This window comes from Lolium rigidum, chromosome 1 (genome assembly GCF_022539505.1).
Source record: "Lolium rigidum isolate FL_2022 chromosome 1, APGP_CSIRO_Lrig_0.1, whole genome shotgun sequence".
Taxonomy (NCBI): domain Eukaryota; kingdom Viridiplantae; phylum Streptophyta; class Magnoliopsida; order Poales; family Poaceae; genus Lolium; species Lolium rigidum.
Genome location: NC_061508.1, coordinates 205434563 through 205448617, shown reverse-complemented (window position 1 = coordinate 205448617; position 14055 = coordinate 205434563). Strand labels below are relative to the sequence as shown.

The 14055-nt window shown below is 42.3% G+C and overlaps 2 protein-coding genes across 16 annotated transcripts; one reads left to right on the top strand and one right to left on the bottom strand.

Annotated features, from left to right (window-relative positions):
- Positions 1-3754: 3754 nt before the first annotated feature.
- On the top strand, positions 3755-9210 carry LOC124688586 (diacylglycerol kinase 1-like). 2 transcript variants are annotated; one of them, XM_047222257.1, is made up of 13 exons: positions 3755-3955; positions 4812-5034; positions 5116-5238; positions 5329-5457; positions 5872-5957; positions 6445-6568; positions 6684-6732; positions 6938-7020; positions 7140-7207; positions 7832-7909; positions 8155-8242; positions 8319-8435; positions 8599-9210. In XM_047222257.1, exons 2-13 carry the CDS (start codon positions 4813-4815, stop codon positions 8941-8943), a joined length of 1512 nt encoding a protein of 503 aa, XP_047078213.1. In that variant the 5' UTR covers positions 3755-3955; position 4812; the 3' UTR covers positions 8944-9210. The 2 variants fall into 2 exon arrangements, with proteins under 2 accessions (XP_047078213.1, XP_047078208.1); XM_047222252.1 differs by having other exon boundaries at positions 4799-5034.
- Positions 9211-9887: 677 nt separating this feature from the next.
- LOC124688516 lies at positions 9888-13836 on the bottom strand. Of its 14 annotated transcripts, none has more exons than XR_006998565.1 (8): positions 13398-13836; positions 13256-13323; positions 13013-13102; positions 12735-12872; positions 11728-12183; positions 10474-11608; positions 10366-10378; positions 9888-10217 (listed from the first exon to the last, which is right to left on the bottom strand). XR_006998565.1 is itself a non-coding variant. In XM_047222212.1 (7 exons), the coding sequence occupies exons 4-7, from the start codon at positions 11767-11769 to the stop codon at positions 10046-10048; spliced, it is 567 nt and encodes a 188-aa protein (XP_047078168.1). In that variant the 5' UTR covers positions 11770-12183; positions 13013-13102; positions 13215-13323; positions 13398-13834; the 3' UTR covers positions 9888-10045. The 14 variants fall into 14 exon arrangements, 6 of the variants coding, with proteins under 6 accessions (XP_047078168.1, XP_047078161.1, XP_047078150.1 ...); XR_006998559.1 differs by having other exon boundaries at positions 10366-11608; positions 11728-11963; positions 12046-12183; XR_006998560.1 differs by having other exon boundaries at positions 10366-11608; positions 13398-13458; positions 13544-13836.
- Between the last annotated feature and the right edge of the window lie 219 nt (positions 13837-14055).

Sequence of the window (14055 nt, the reverse complement as noted above, 5' to 3'; positions counted from 1 at the left end):
AATGTATTTTTCCTTGTAAACAGATGATCTCTTTATCTCAAGAGGTGGCCACTTCTCCATTTTACTAGACATCACAGAAAACAAAAATCCCGCTACAGTGATTTGTTTCTTGTAGCAGCAGGCCAAACACTATCAAGATAGCACCAGAAAATCATCTTTCTCAAAAAAAAAAACGCTTTCAAGAAGGGAACCGTGTACAAGCACCATCATCACCATGATTATAGATCATAGGTTTTCACCCAGGAAAAAATGCGCTCACAAAACAATGCCTTTAACAAGGTCATTGTCAGGCACAACCAATTAAGCCCAGATCTTAGGTTTCCACCCTGCAAGTTTAGATTCTAAATTTATCCTGTGATGTCGCCCCCACTTGGCGATGCCGCTGCTCCGAGCCAAAATCTCATCGCCATTAGGACTCAAACAACCATTACCAGTCCACAGATGTCGGCTTCCGTGCCATTCTCCATGACTGGCTTCACCATGAACTAAAGATATGTCCCACGATGGCAACAAACTGCGAGCTTCACATCGCTTCCTCTGAAACCAAACGGTCAGAAGAAACATGGTTTGACGCGACCGAATACCATCCAACCAGGCAATCTACGACATGTCCTCCATTGGAGTTTGCCGACGAAGCCTTTCGAAACTCAACACTCCGGTCTTATCAACAAAAGCCGGCAACAAGCAGTTCTTTTATCACGGTGTGAGAGGGATCCTATGACCGCATCCTTCATTTAAACCGAGCCAACAACCCCCGCGCCACCGACCAGTTCCCAACAGGGCAAGTCGACACACCGGCCATGGCCGCCATGGCCACAGTTGAATCCCGACAATGCCACGAGGCCGGGAGACTAGGCCACCACTGCCAAGGACAGCGACGGCGGCATCATCACGTTGCCAACCCATCGCTGCAGCCCGACACCGGCCCATAACCGCGGTACCAGACCCACAACCCCGCCAAGGCCCAAGACACTGAGCGTACCTGGATCTGGCAGGCGCAGCCATGGGAGCACCACCACCAGGCGGAGGAGCTCACCCTCCATCGTCGACACGCCGGGATCGTCGCTGGGAAGGCCGCAGCACCCCGCTGTCGTCGACATTCCATGTCATCACGGGCGCCAGACGGAAGGAGAATGAGGTCGCCACACGCGGAAAAAATCCCCGCCGCCGCTGACACCTCACGGGCTTTGCCCGACGGTGTCTCCTGATGACCGTGAGACGGGGAAGAGGAGGAGGAGGGATGGGGAGCAGCCTACGGCTATGGTTTTTCTTAGAGCAACCACACATTTCATTAATCAAAAAACAAGTTACATGAAGCAACACACGTAGAAACTAAAAGACAAACCAGGATAAAATGATTACCCAGAATTTGCAGATAAAAGTCTAAAAGATCGAGAAATACAAAACGATCTCTAGGGTTTCCTGCAACCACCGTAGCCAGCGGCTGCCGTCCAACTCCAGCACCGTCGAAATGGATGCCTGACTAGAGGCCGAGCCTCCACCATTGCAAGATCCAAAAAAGCACCGTCACCAATGAGGCTTTCTGAGTCGGTGAACAGGCCTGCTACAAGCAGTGAGGCACATATCGTTGTGGCACGTCGACCGGAAAACGTCCCCGTGCTGTCTTGGACCAAGGTCCTCCGCCTCCCATCGATGAAGTCGGAGAAGAACAACAAATCCACCACCTCCGGACCAACATCTTTGGTCCAGAACAACCACCTCGCCCCGACCACCAGTGTTGTCGCGGATAACAATGAATGCCAGCGACAGATCGAGAAACTAATCTCGCTAGATCTGAAGAACGACGAGAAGACCAAGCTGTCGATCTGAAGGACCGATCATCACACGTTGCCATCAACTCCGAGGTGCACCCCAAAAGATTGCCGCCGGTGTGGGAGTAGAGTTGAGGTAGATTTATTAGCCTGGACGCCGTTCCCACCACCCAACGATGCGCCACATCAGACAAAACCTAACCATAACTACTAGACCAGAACAAAGGAACGGAATCCCCTCTCCCTCCTGCCGCTGCTGGAGCGGCCAGCAGAGGAAGAGGAGATATTCAAGGCCAACGTCCTGGCTGGTGGAGATTGGGAGGAACTTGGCCGCTATCGCCTCTCGGGAGAGAAGGATGAGCAGAACGGTTTGCATTAGGAACAAGGAGGGTCGCGAGATGCTGACGAGTGCACAAATATAAACTTTTATATGCATCGTCTTCCGTCGTCGCAAATCAAGATATGCCTGACGCCTCGTCATCTGAATAACATGGAGAAAGCTAGCCAAAGAGAAAATTGTTATCACCCCTGGCCTGGTTAACTGATCATGAAGAAACCAATTTGCGCAACAGCGCAAGTCAAAGAGCCAATAGGCCCTGGGCTTATGCTCTTCTCTCAAGGTACACCGGGTATGCTGCTTGCCAAATGTGCACATGCCAGACGCATCCCCTTGGAGGTGAAGTCAAGGCTAGAATAGCTCTGCACGACATACGGCCGGCCCAGCTTAACCTTGAGAATAGCTATATTTAGGAAGACTTATACTCCGGGCTGACACCTCTAACTTAGAATTTAAGCCCTTTGAAACGTTAATAGTTGTAGGGGTGTGTGTAAGGATTTCGTTCAACTGGCTGCGCTTCCGGGTTTCAATCTACTCCACGCTTAAACAAGATGCAGAAAATGCAGAGTTTACGGTAAACCAAGTCCTCTCGTAATGCCCAAGTAGCATAGAGTAAGTATCATCAACAGAGATTTTGTGCACATTGGCACCAGTGATCTTATTTTTTTTAAAAAAAAAATATATATTTTTGAGTTTTTAAATAATTCTGAAAAAAATCGTATATAGTTAATGATGTATCCCACAAACGTGTTAAAAACAATTTCAAATGATTTATATTCTAGGCTACACAAAAATAACAAAAGTGTAGATCTGATTAGTCATTTTTAAATCTCCAAAACATATCAGATTTTGTCATTTTTGTTTAGCATAAAATAAAAAGAATTTCGGATTGTGATTTTGCATGATCGCGGGATATATCACCAACAAGCTCCAGAATTATTTTCATATTTTTTTAATAACTTGTAAAAATACTTTTTTTTAATGGCAAGACCCCTGGAACTCGGGAGTCAAAATCACTTTTCGAAGTATCATGCATTATCATACAATATAATGCTTTATTGGGATTTAAACATGGTGAAACACTTGCCATAGCATAACTCTTAGAAGTCGTTTGGTATCTATCATTTGGGTCTGGAATTTTGGAGTTTATTTTGGAATTTTATGGGTGGGTTGTTTGGTTGTCATAGAATTGGACCGTCATTTCATTTAATAAATCCAGCAAAATGAGGCCATGGGTAAATACGATTCCGAGCTGAGACCTGTCATTTATATTTCTCTATGGAAGCCATTTACAAATTTAATATTGAATTCTGCTATCATTTGCAATTCCCGTGGCTACCAAATAAGTGTCCATTTCTGGAATTATAATGAAAATGACATTTCAAAATGCTACAAATGAAATGAAAGCCTGACTTTCAAACGACTTCTTACTAAATTGTCGTTATTTTATAATTCATTGTCTAAAATTAGCCACAAAAGTAGACAAAAGCGGGTCAAACAAACATGAAAATATGCAAAAGCATCGAACGAGATTTTGGTAATCCACCGCCAAGTCAAACAAAGTCTAACTAGTTTTTGCCCATGGATATAAAATAACGGATTTAAGAAAAAAACTCAGTGCTGACTTTTTCTGTGTGAACAATGCAGACGATTGAGAAGCAGGTGAACCGGGCAGCGAATGGAAGCGCCTCTCTTTCCTCCTCCCTCTCCCTCCTCCTCTCCCTCGCTCCCGCCACCATCCTCTTCCTCCACCCATTAATACCCTCCAAATCGGAGCTTCGGATCAGCCGCACACTCCTTTTTTCGGACGCGCGGAGCCCGTACAGGCCAAACCTTGGGATCACAGGTAAACAGCCCGACGCCTGGCGCGCGCGCGCTAAAATTACTCTTATCTAGATTTCTTGATTCGATTCCCTGTACCATGAGCACGTTGGGGATGATGATCTCATCTTAGTAGCCCTTTTGTGATGACACCGCGGGAATTGATGCATCCTGTTCTTGATTTTTTTTTCTTTCTGTAAATTCTGATCTTGATTACACAGCTTAATCGGGTGAACCGACAAGTTGCGGCATTTTTTTTGGCGTCTTTCTGATACACAGGTTAAGGCTGTATTTAATTGATTTATCAAATGATTGAACGGAAGCTAATTTTTTATTTGTAAAGGGTACAAAACAAATTGGAAATAGTTTAGTATCCTTAGGCTTGCATTTTGGAGAATCGATTGTTATCTACAAAGGTATCAGCATTTACAGAAAAAAAAATGTCTGCTCTAGATATCAGCATTCTTACATGTTAGAATTCTAACCTTACATTACATGATAATTACGATTTTTTCATTTTAGCTTTACAATTAGAAAGATGGAAGGTCAAAATGCTCTAGATCTCTTAGACTCATGTTTTCTTATATTAATAATATATTGGATTGCTAATTCTTAATAAATATTTGAAATATATTGCTTCGGGGAGATAAATCATAAATCTCATGACTGTGGTTAATCTAAGGCCCTACCTAGGACTGAACTCAATTCCCCTTTCCACGCCCTTGTGGTCTATGTACCCTGAAATTCGTTACTATTCTTTTGGGTGAATTTGTTTGATTCGTTATTTGCTTGACGATAAATGCAAGAAATCCTACTATATATTTACATTGTAGTCTGCTGAGTTGAACTAAACCATTTAAATGTGTAGACCTGTTTTGCAGAATGGAAGAGGAGATAGACACCCCTAGAGATTCTTCTTCTAAGCCGTGTGGGCCTTTGGAGGAGTACCGTATTCCAGATTACATTTTAAAACCAGATGCCCAACAGGTGCTTGTTGATCATGCTCCACAATGTCCTGTATTAGTGTTCATCAACTCGAAATCTGGTGGCCAACTTGGAAGTAGCTTGATCACCACATACCGTGAGCTTCTCAATGAAGCCCAGGTACTTTGTCTGGCTCTCTGAAGATCCTAGTAGCATTTTGAGTTCTGGAATTGTTGTCAGAGCCATTATGTTGTTCTTCAGGTTATTGATCTGTCAGAAGAGGCTCCGGATAAGGTTTTGCGCCGTTTGTATGTCAACGTTGAAAGGCTCAAGATTGAGGGGGACATTCTCGCTGTTCAAATTTGGAGGACGATGAGATTAATTGTGAGTGATGACATCTTCAAGATATATCATGCTAAGATGATGCCTTTCTAGGCCTGCTGTTTCATGTGTTGACTGAATAAATTTGGATAGGTTGCAGGCGGCGATGGTACAGCGAGTTGGCTGCTTGGGGTAGTGAGCGATCTTAAGCTTTCCCACCCCCCTCCAGTTGCTACCGTACCTCTGGGAACTGGAAACAACCTTCCATTTTCATTTGGATGGGTAGGTGGTCAACTTATTGTGCACATTATGCATGTAAAACATATTCCATTCATGATTTTGTGTGCTTCAAGTTTTACGACAAACAGAAAAGATAAAAGCCATGTTTACCTATTCTCCCTGATGAAAGGTGGCAGAAAGAAGGTGACTCGGCTACACTCTTCTGATGCCTGAGCTAGTGCTGTGCATAGCGTGATACCATTGTTGTGTTTTATTGTTTTCTGTCGTCTAAGTTACGTACGGTGGATGTAAAAGTTCTTTGATCCCCTTTGTTTCTAGCCGCTTGGATGCTAATGCTATTCGCCGACTGACTTAGCTCTTTCTTTCACCCCAAGCTTGTTTCCCGTGAGGAACTTGTCTACACTTGCTTCTGTATGTAGGGAAGCATTATAACTCATTCTGAATTCTACATTTCAGGGAAAGAAAAATCCTTCTACAGACCAAGAAGCTGTAAAATCGTTCCTTGGGCTTGTGAAACACGCAAAAGAGATTAAAATTGATAGGTACCGCCTGAAATGTAATGTTTATAAGTCATATTATTTTATTTATGTATTTCTTGCCTGGAGGATTAAAAAACTGCTTAACTGTCAACATTTCCAACAATAATGTAGTATGCTTCAAGGTTCATTTCATTTCTTCTCATGCTTCTGTAATCTATTTTTTTCGAGGTTGCTGTAATCTATATAAGCTACTCCCTCCGATCCATTAGAAGTGTCGGGGTTTTAGTTCAAATTTGGACTGTAATCTATTTTTTTCGAGGTTGCTGTAATCTATATAAGGTACTCCCTCCGATCCATAATAAGTGTCGGGGTTTTAGTTCAAATTTGGACTAAATTGAACTAAAGCCCCGACACTTATTATGGATCGGAGGGAGTAGCTGATTCTTGTTTCTTAAGTAACTTAAGAATCGCCACTTCATTTGTTTATGTCTGTAATCTGCATCTTATGCATGCATAATTGTGCAATCTAATGGTCACATTAATGTTTCAGTTGGCATCTACTTTTGAGGATGCGAGCTCCAAAGGAAGGTCCATGTGAACCCATTGCTCCCTTAGAGTTGCCTCATTCACTACATGCGTTCCACCGTGTGTCAAGTGGTGACTCACACGATGTGGTACGCATGCCTTTATGCAAGTATTTCTTATTGTTAGATATGTGCATCAAAGTAAGACATCTGGTTACTAAATCTAATTCAATGTTTCCTGGTTGTTTTTCCTTCTTCCCTCCAGGAAGGTTACCACACATTCCGCGGAGGATTTTGGAATTACTTCAGTATGGGTAATGATTTCTATGTTTATCTGCCTAATTAATTTCTGACATGAACCACAGAGGAATATGTACCATCAACAGCCCAGCTGTTTAGTGCCCTATCTGATTATCACTTCTGATACTAAATTCCAAAGTTTCTTCAGTGAACCCTCAAGCATATATTAATGCAAAAAATGGTAAGTCATACGTGTTGATCATGATTTACATGTTGCAGGGATGGATGCAGAAGTGTCTTATGCATTTCATTCTGAAAGGAAGAGAAATCCAGAGAAATTCAAAAACCAGATGACCAATCAGGTGTCTTTTTAATTCTTAGGAGATAATTTCCTTTCCCTCAGTTGATTAGACAAATCATCAGCTAGTGTCATTCAAGGAATGCTTAGTCTTGGGAATTGTCAATGCAATCATCTATACAGGGTGCATATGCTAAGCTTGGACTTAAACAAGGATGGTTTTGTGCATCTCTAAGTCATCCGTCTTCGAGGTAGTTTGTTCATTTATCGTGCATTTATATAATCTTCTTAATCGCATATGTACCTGTTATTTTGAATGTTTTGGACATGTTGAAGTATGCTGACCTTTCCTCATCATCTTAGACTCTTTATGGCATGCAACTCAATATGGCATCAAAGCCAAGAGATCTTTGTGCTGAGAGAGCCTACACGTAAATAAGAGTGTTCAAGTATGAGTATGGTCCCACTTTATGATCAGAAGAGCCTTTTGGGTGGACCATTTCGCCCATGAAACTCAATTGAGAAATCCCTATAGTGTCATTTACTTTCATTTGTGAAGACAGAGTGTATCTGATCTGGACCAGAAGATGTTCCTCGAGTTTTTTATAAAGATAGACCACGGAACTCCAAGTGATCTCTGCGAATAAACTGGAAGGGGAGAGAATGTACTTTACAAGACCACATCAAGACTAATTTATCCATTTCTGTTAACTCCAATTTCTAGATCACTACCAAGTACCAAACTTTTTAGTTTAATTAGATTTAGGCATCAGCTTATTCTGGACAGTTTTAGGTTACAAAGGGATATTGCTAATTATTTTTACAGTTTGGTCCTTTTTTATCTTTTATTGATAAGCTAGAATGCTTTGTTCCAGGAATATTCCTCAATTTGCAAAGGTGAAGGTTATGAAAAGAGCTGGTGGCCACTGGGAAGAACTACAAATTCATCACAGGTAAACTTTGATGCCTTTCAGTTTCAGTGGATCACACTTTATTTTATTCTTGTACATTGTAATTTAAACCTACGGGCTTAGAGTATGATATCATACAAGTATGTGGAATTTTTTGCTTACTTTGTTCCTTCTGTTCCGTTACCTTACTAAAAATAAATTCTATTTGGGTTCTACCAATATCATGACAACATTAGTAATCTTCTTGGGTAGTAGATTGCTTATCTGTGCTACTCTACCTCTCGCAGCATTCGGTCGATCGTCTGTCTCAATCTGCCTAGTTTTTCCGGAGGTTTCAATCCATGGGGCACACCTGGCACGAGAAGAGCAGAAGATGTGAGTTTCCATACGACATGCCCTGTCAATTGATGCGTGTTGATATGATTCACATATTTCCTGTGACAATCTGTAGAGGGAATTCACAGCGCCTTACGTTGATGATGGTCTTCTTGAGGTTGTTGGGTTTCGTGATGCTTGGCATGGGCTGGTTTTGCTGGCTCCTAATGGACACGGCCATCGCCTTGCACAGGTATAGAGTGCTTCTTCCGCTCCTCCTACCATCGTTTTGGCATCTCAGAACTGAAAATGAGACATGATTGCTTGTTGCGACGCAATAATTTGCTGTGTAATTTTCTGCTTCAGAACTCTTTTCTTCTTTCATTTTATCTCATGCTGATATCCTGCAAAACCAGGCCCACAGGATCCGCTTCGAGTTCCACAAAGGTGCGGCGGACCACACATTCATGAGGGTCGATGGGGAGCCATGGAAGCAGCCCCTCCCAAAGGACGACGACACTATCGTTGTGGAGATCTCCTGCCTAGGTCAGGTGACCATGCTAGCGAATGAGCCCTGCAAGTCGAAGAGCTTCAGTGACCCGTTGTCGTCGCTCGGTCATGATAGCCACCACCACGACCATGGCGATGAAGACAAGGATGGTGTTGGGGACGAGGATGAGTGGGAGGATGGCAGGAGGAAGTTTGGGGCCGCGGATACGTTCAAGCTCCCTGATGAGATCGACATTGCTCATCTCAGCTGAGCTGCATATCCATTTTGATCTTAAATATCGTACTGTAACAGTTTACAATACTTCAAGTAAGCGATGCCGGTGCGGAGCAGCTAATTTTGTTAAATTTAAAATTTGATATTAAGTATGGAATGTATAGAGCAGATTCTGGATAGAAATACACAAGTTATTCCACATAGAATTTTACTATGTTTTCTATAAGTCCATTTCCTTGTTAACCCTGTACATTTTCAACATTCTATTAATTGAAAAGTTAGCGTTGCTGGATCTTTTAAATATTTCTGTGGTAGTTGTTCTTTTAACTCTACATAGTATATGCTGCAACATTTCTACTTCCTGTATACTAGTTTAATGCTGTAAATCATTTTGATTATCTGAAATCGATTGTTCAAAATTGAGGCCTTTTTTAAAAAAATCGCCTGATTATATGTGGTAACTCGTAGATGCATCCCGTTTAATATCTCAAGAAACACCCAGTGAAGATCGAGCTTACAGTTGCGAATTAAATTGTCCAGTTATGTGCACTATAGAAACAAAGAAATTTAAGGACCTCTTTCGTAGGAACTTTTCTTGTAGATCCTGTTTGGTTAGTATGATTTCAGTTCATAGGAAGTTTTTCTATGGTCTACTTTGCATGCAACCTAATGTAAATTTCCTTTGTTTATATTAAACTATGGCATATACACAATACTTCAGAAAAGTTATTATGCTCTTCCTGCAACGCAACCAGATGACAATGTACTGTACTAGTGGTTGGGGCGCCCCATGGGGCGCCTCCTTGCTGGTCTTCTACGCCCAAATAACATCCGAACACCAATCTGGCCGTGTCTCTTTCTGATAGACTGACTCTTTTAACTTCAGTAGAGTATAGTTCATTACTTACAAAAGCTAACACCGAAGCACAACCATATCTAAGATATATAAAAGATCAGGAAATATGAAATAGCAACATGCCATGATTGTGGACATCCTAGTCGGCCATCTTAAAAAATAGATAATCGAACATCCTGGAAGTAGGTTCGAGCATGTACATGAATGTCTAATGGTCTAACAAGCACCTCCTCGCCGGCCAAGTGCACTCCAATCACAACGTCTGAGCATTGTATTTGCAGGTTTAACAACTTACAAAACCAGTTAATGTATTATGATGAACTGACATCGCTTTTCCACTTCCCTGCAAACTCTTCACACATATCCCTGCGCTGTGGCCGTTCACCAAGATCTGGCCCTTACCCATACTGCCATGTACAGGGTCACCAGAGCGTTGCCTCCATGCCGAAGTAGGCCTGCAGAGATACATGAGCAAAAAACATTTAATAGATGTGAAGTTCAGTGGAAAAGGAGCATTGTGCCATTTCAACAGCCGTGCGCCGCTGGCACTGCTGCACTTGACGGACAAGCTTCTGGTGATTGAGTCCACGCCTAGATATTCACCTTTCAGGCTGATCTGTAACGCCGTGGAGATTGATATCAGTACTGCGATCTGCTCTTATGTAAGAGCACATGCAAGTTGGCAAGTTCAGCTTGAAAAATGTGTTGTACATGTTTGTCCATTTCTGATTTCTCAGGCCCCTCTTCCTCTGTTGCCTGACAGCGTGACCAGGCCAAGAACGCCAACGTTCCAGGTCACCAACCATATCTGCACTTACAGGAGCTATCCATAAGCAGACGAATCAATATAATAGCAGCATCAGAAGAACATGATGCTATAATTTAAACGACACTGAAACAGATAAAAACTGTATAGCTCCAAATATAGGTAAGAATGATGGTGGGCATTTGGATAACACTATACTCAGCAGTTTGTATACGAAAACTGAAACAGTATATTGACAATCATTTGCTAGATAATTATGACATCCATGGGCATTAGATGTTTTATCTAAAACCACTTTTGCTAAACCAAAGTTTAAGTCGACGAATTAACAGTTTTTGCAACTTCAGTGTAGCCTAAAAAAATAAACTGTTGGACAACACAATGCAACATGTGAAAGCAGGATTGGTCATATATTACCCAAGTAGGAAACTTTGCTCTGGATCCATCGCAATTCAACTTATGACCTTATTTACGGACTCCAGAGATGAAACTTTGCTTCTCTTTTAGTTTTAGGCTGGATGCATGCATTGACCAATCAACTAACTAAATAGGGTGGAGGACATCAGTTCTAGATCACGACTGGTTCTGCCCAGGCCGAGCTACTCAGTGTAGGATGCACACATTAGCTGGCCAATCTAAATTAACAACACAATTTAACTCATAGATAATTAATCCTAACCATTGATTAGAGTCCTGCATTAACTGGAATAAATCTGGCATAAGTGGTAATATTTACAAGTTAGATGTTTATAAAGCTGCGAATCAAATGAAATTGAGTTAATTAGCCATGTCTACCCTATATCGATTACATGAAATCTGTACAAGAAAATATATACTATTGTATCTACAAACTGAAATAAGTTAAGAAAGCATGAAACACTGAAGAGAAGATGGAGATACAAACTGAAATAAGCCTCTGGTTTGAGGCGTACTCGTAGACGAGAAGCCGCTTCTGGTACTCCAAGCAGACACCAAGAAGCCTAACAACGTTCTTCTGCTTAAGCTTGGAAACCGAGGCTCATTCTTCAGCTCGTCCACTCCTTGTGTTGAGCTCATCGACAGTCTCCTGACTGCTTTACCCTGTGCAAAATGGAACCAATATTAAGCTGAGCTATTTGAATTCCCTTTTTTGTGACAGAGGTATCTTGAGGTCTGAAAGTTGAATCTTAAAGGTGCTCTAATATTATAGGTGTACATACCGTATTTGGTGTGGTTGTCAAATAAGCCATACTTGATGGCATTCTTCGAGCGCAACCGCACCTCGTCGCAGAGGTCACTCAGCTTCTTTTTAAGGCCCATGTCAACTCGGTTGTGGTTCACAATGTAGACCTATGTGTGGAGTTCACCCTGCTCCCACATCACGAACACCCACAGGCAGCCAAGGGGCACCTGCGACGTGTATCCAGAACTTCCTTGCGCCGTTGTCATACAGAATCTGAAACAAAATCTTATGTCAGTGTAACTACTTACTTGTGAGTACACTTGAGAACTGAACATTTCCAGATGGTTCATTGCACCCTTAATTTGCCTGAATCACATCGCTGATCTCGCCAACAAACTATCTGGTCTTGTCCCACTTATGAGATGGCAAGTTCATCACACATGCAATGTCATTGTGGGCGATGTCCATCATGTTTAATGCAACTTTCATCAACCTACAGACAAACCTTCTATCATTCAACCACCATAGAAATAAACAAATATAGGTGATAATAATTCAATGAAATAGACGAAAATGATAGAAAGAATATATAAATGACAACATTTAAAAGAGTATGCTTATATATAGATGAAATGAAAATACTGATATATAGTATTTAAAATATTTTTTATAACTCTGTATCTACATTGTTTGGAACACAATTGTATAGGAAAAAAATCCATTTTCCAATCTCATGACCCATGCTAATTTTCCAAATTCTAACATTCAGGTTGCAAACATAAAATCCATGAAAAAAATTAGCGAAGCATACCCTGAGAAGAAATAAAGAGGCTATAAATTTCTTATGTCTCATTACTCAGCCTTTCTCAAGGTTGTAAAAGGACCAGGGACCACCAGCACATAACATTGCAACAATGTCCATTTTTTAAATGCATCAGCGAAGGAATTTCAGTACTGAAAAAAAAATTCCTGGTTCAAAAAAGTTCAAAAAAAAATGTGTATCCATCCAAGATGCAAGTACATATGGTTTGAACAGAAAATAACCTATGCTGCATCAGCTATGCCCAATATCGTGCCAGCAATTTTGCCTACATATCTTCTCCATCATAAGGTCTGCTTTACTTAGAGCTGAACATCTCCATTTGATCAACCATTCTTAAAACTCATAGTGAATGATTCAACCTGGGAAATTAGGAAGGGAACCAAAAAATACAGCAATAAATTAACCTAGACCAAAATAAACTTGGGCTAGACAAAAAATAACACTTAACTACTGACACCTAGAAAAATGAATCACAGGAACTTGGGGAAACTGAGCTCACCTAGGAGACATACAACCTTAAGTACTTGCTGCTAGATGTTCCTCTAGTTGTACATTTTGCAATATACGATTGTCAGACCAATTAAGCATCCTGCAAAGTCAATCAATAATTAAAAATTTGTTAGAACACACATCTACTCAATAAACCTGGATGCAATTTGAGCAAGAACAGAGGGAAGTAAAGAAGGAAGAGAGGCATGTACGGTTCTGTGTTGGCAGTCACATCCAAGGATTGTGGGCTCACCTCATCAAAGCATTTGTTTACGCAGTGCAGACGACAAGGAGCAGGGTTGTAGGACAGCAAATGCGAAACTAAGGGAATAAGATTAGGGATCAACGCGTTTTCTCCCACACATATATAACATCAGATTCATCGTGTTCCTTACCTGCGCGGCTGCGCCTCACTCCGCCGTCTTGATTGTCCATGGCGAGCCTTCGCACACATGCCTAAAGACGAGCAAGAACGCATGAAGGAGAGGGTGATGGTGATGGGGGCAGTGGGAGAGAGAAGAGGGCGAGCTGAGCTGATGACCTGCTGCGACCACCATCGTCGACCTCAATCCTCCGCACAGCCGCCTGCGGTTCTAGGGTTTGATCCCTCAGTGGTAGTGTTCTCCTCCGACTCGGCTGGAGGCCTCTGCCCAACCTAGTTGGGGGTTGACAAGATCTTGTGAGGCCTGGATAGAGGTTGCGGGCTGCTGGGGTGGGAATCGGTGGAGAAGTGATAGATAGGAAGAGATTGCCCTGAGGAGAGATGATGGAGCGGCCGCTGCGCCAGGGAGGCGATGGAGCGGCGGTGGAATGCCATCGGGAGGGGGGGGGGGAGATGGTGGGAGCGGCGCCTGAGGATGAAGGAGAGGTCGCGTGAGAGCTATGCGGGGGCGGTGTTAACTGATAAGCCTCCATCTGTCGGTGGCCTATTACGGCTCAACACGTGGACAAATGAAATCACAAGAGGAAGCTAGCGCTTAATCCCGGCGCGCGATTGTATCTATCGTGGAGCGCTCTGAGATAGGCCAACCATACACGCGCTTGCTTGTTCTC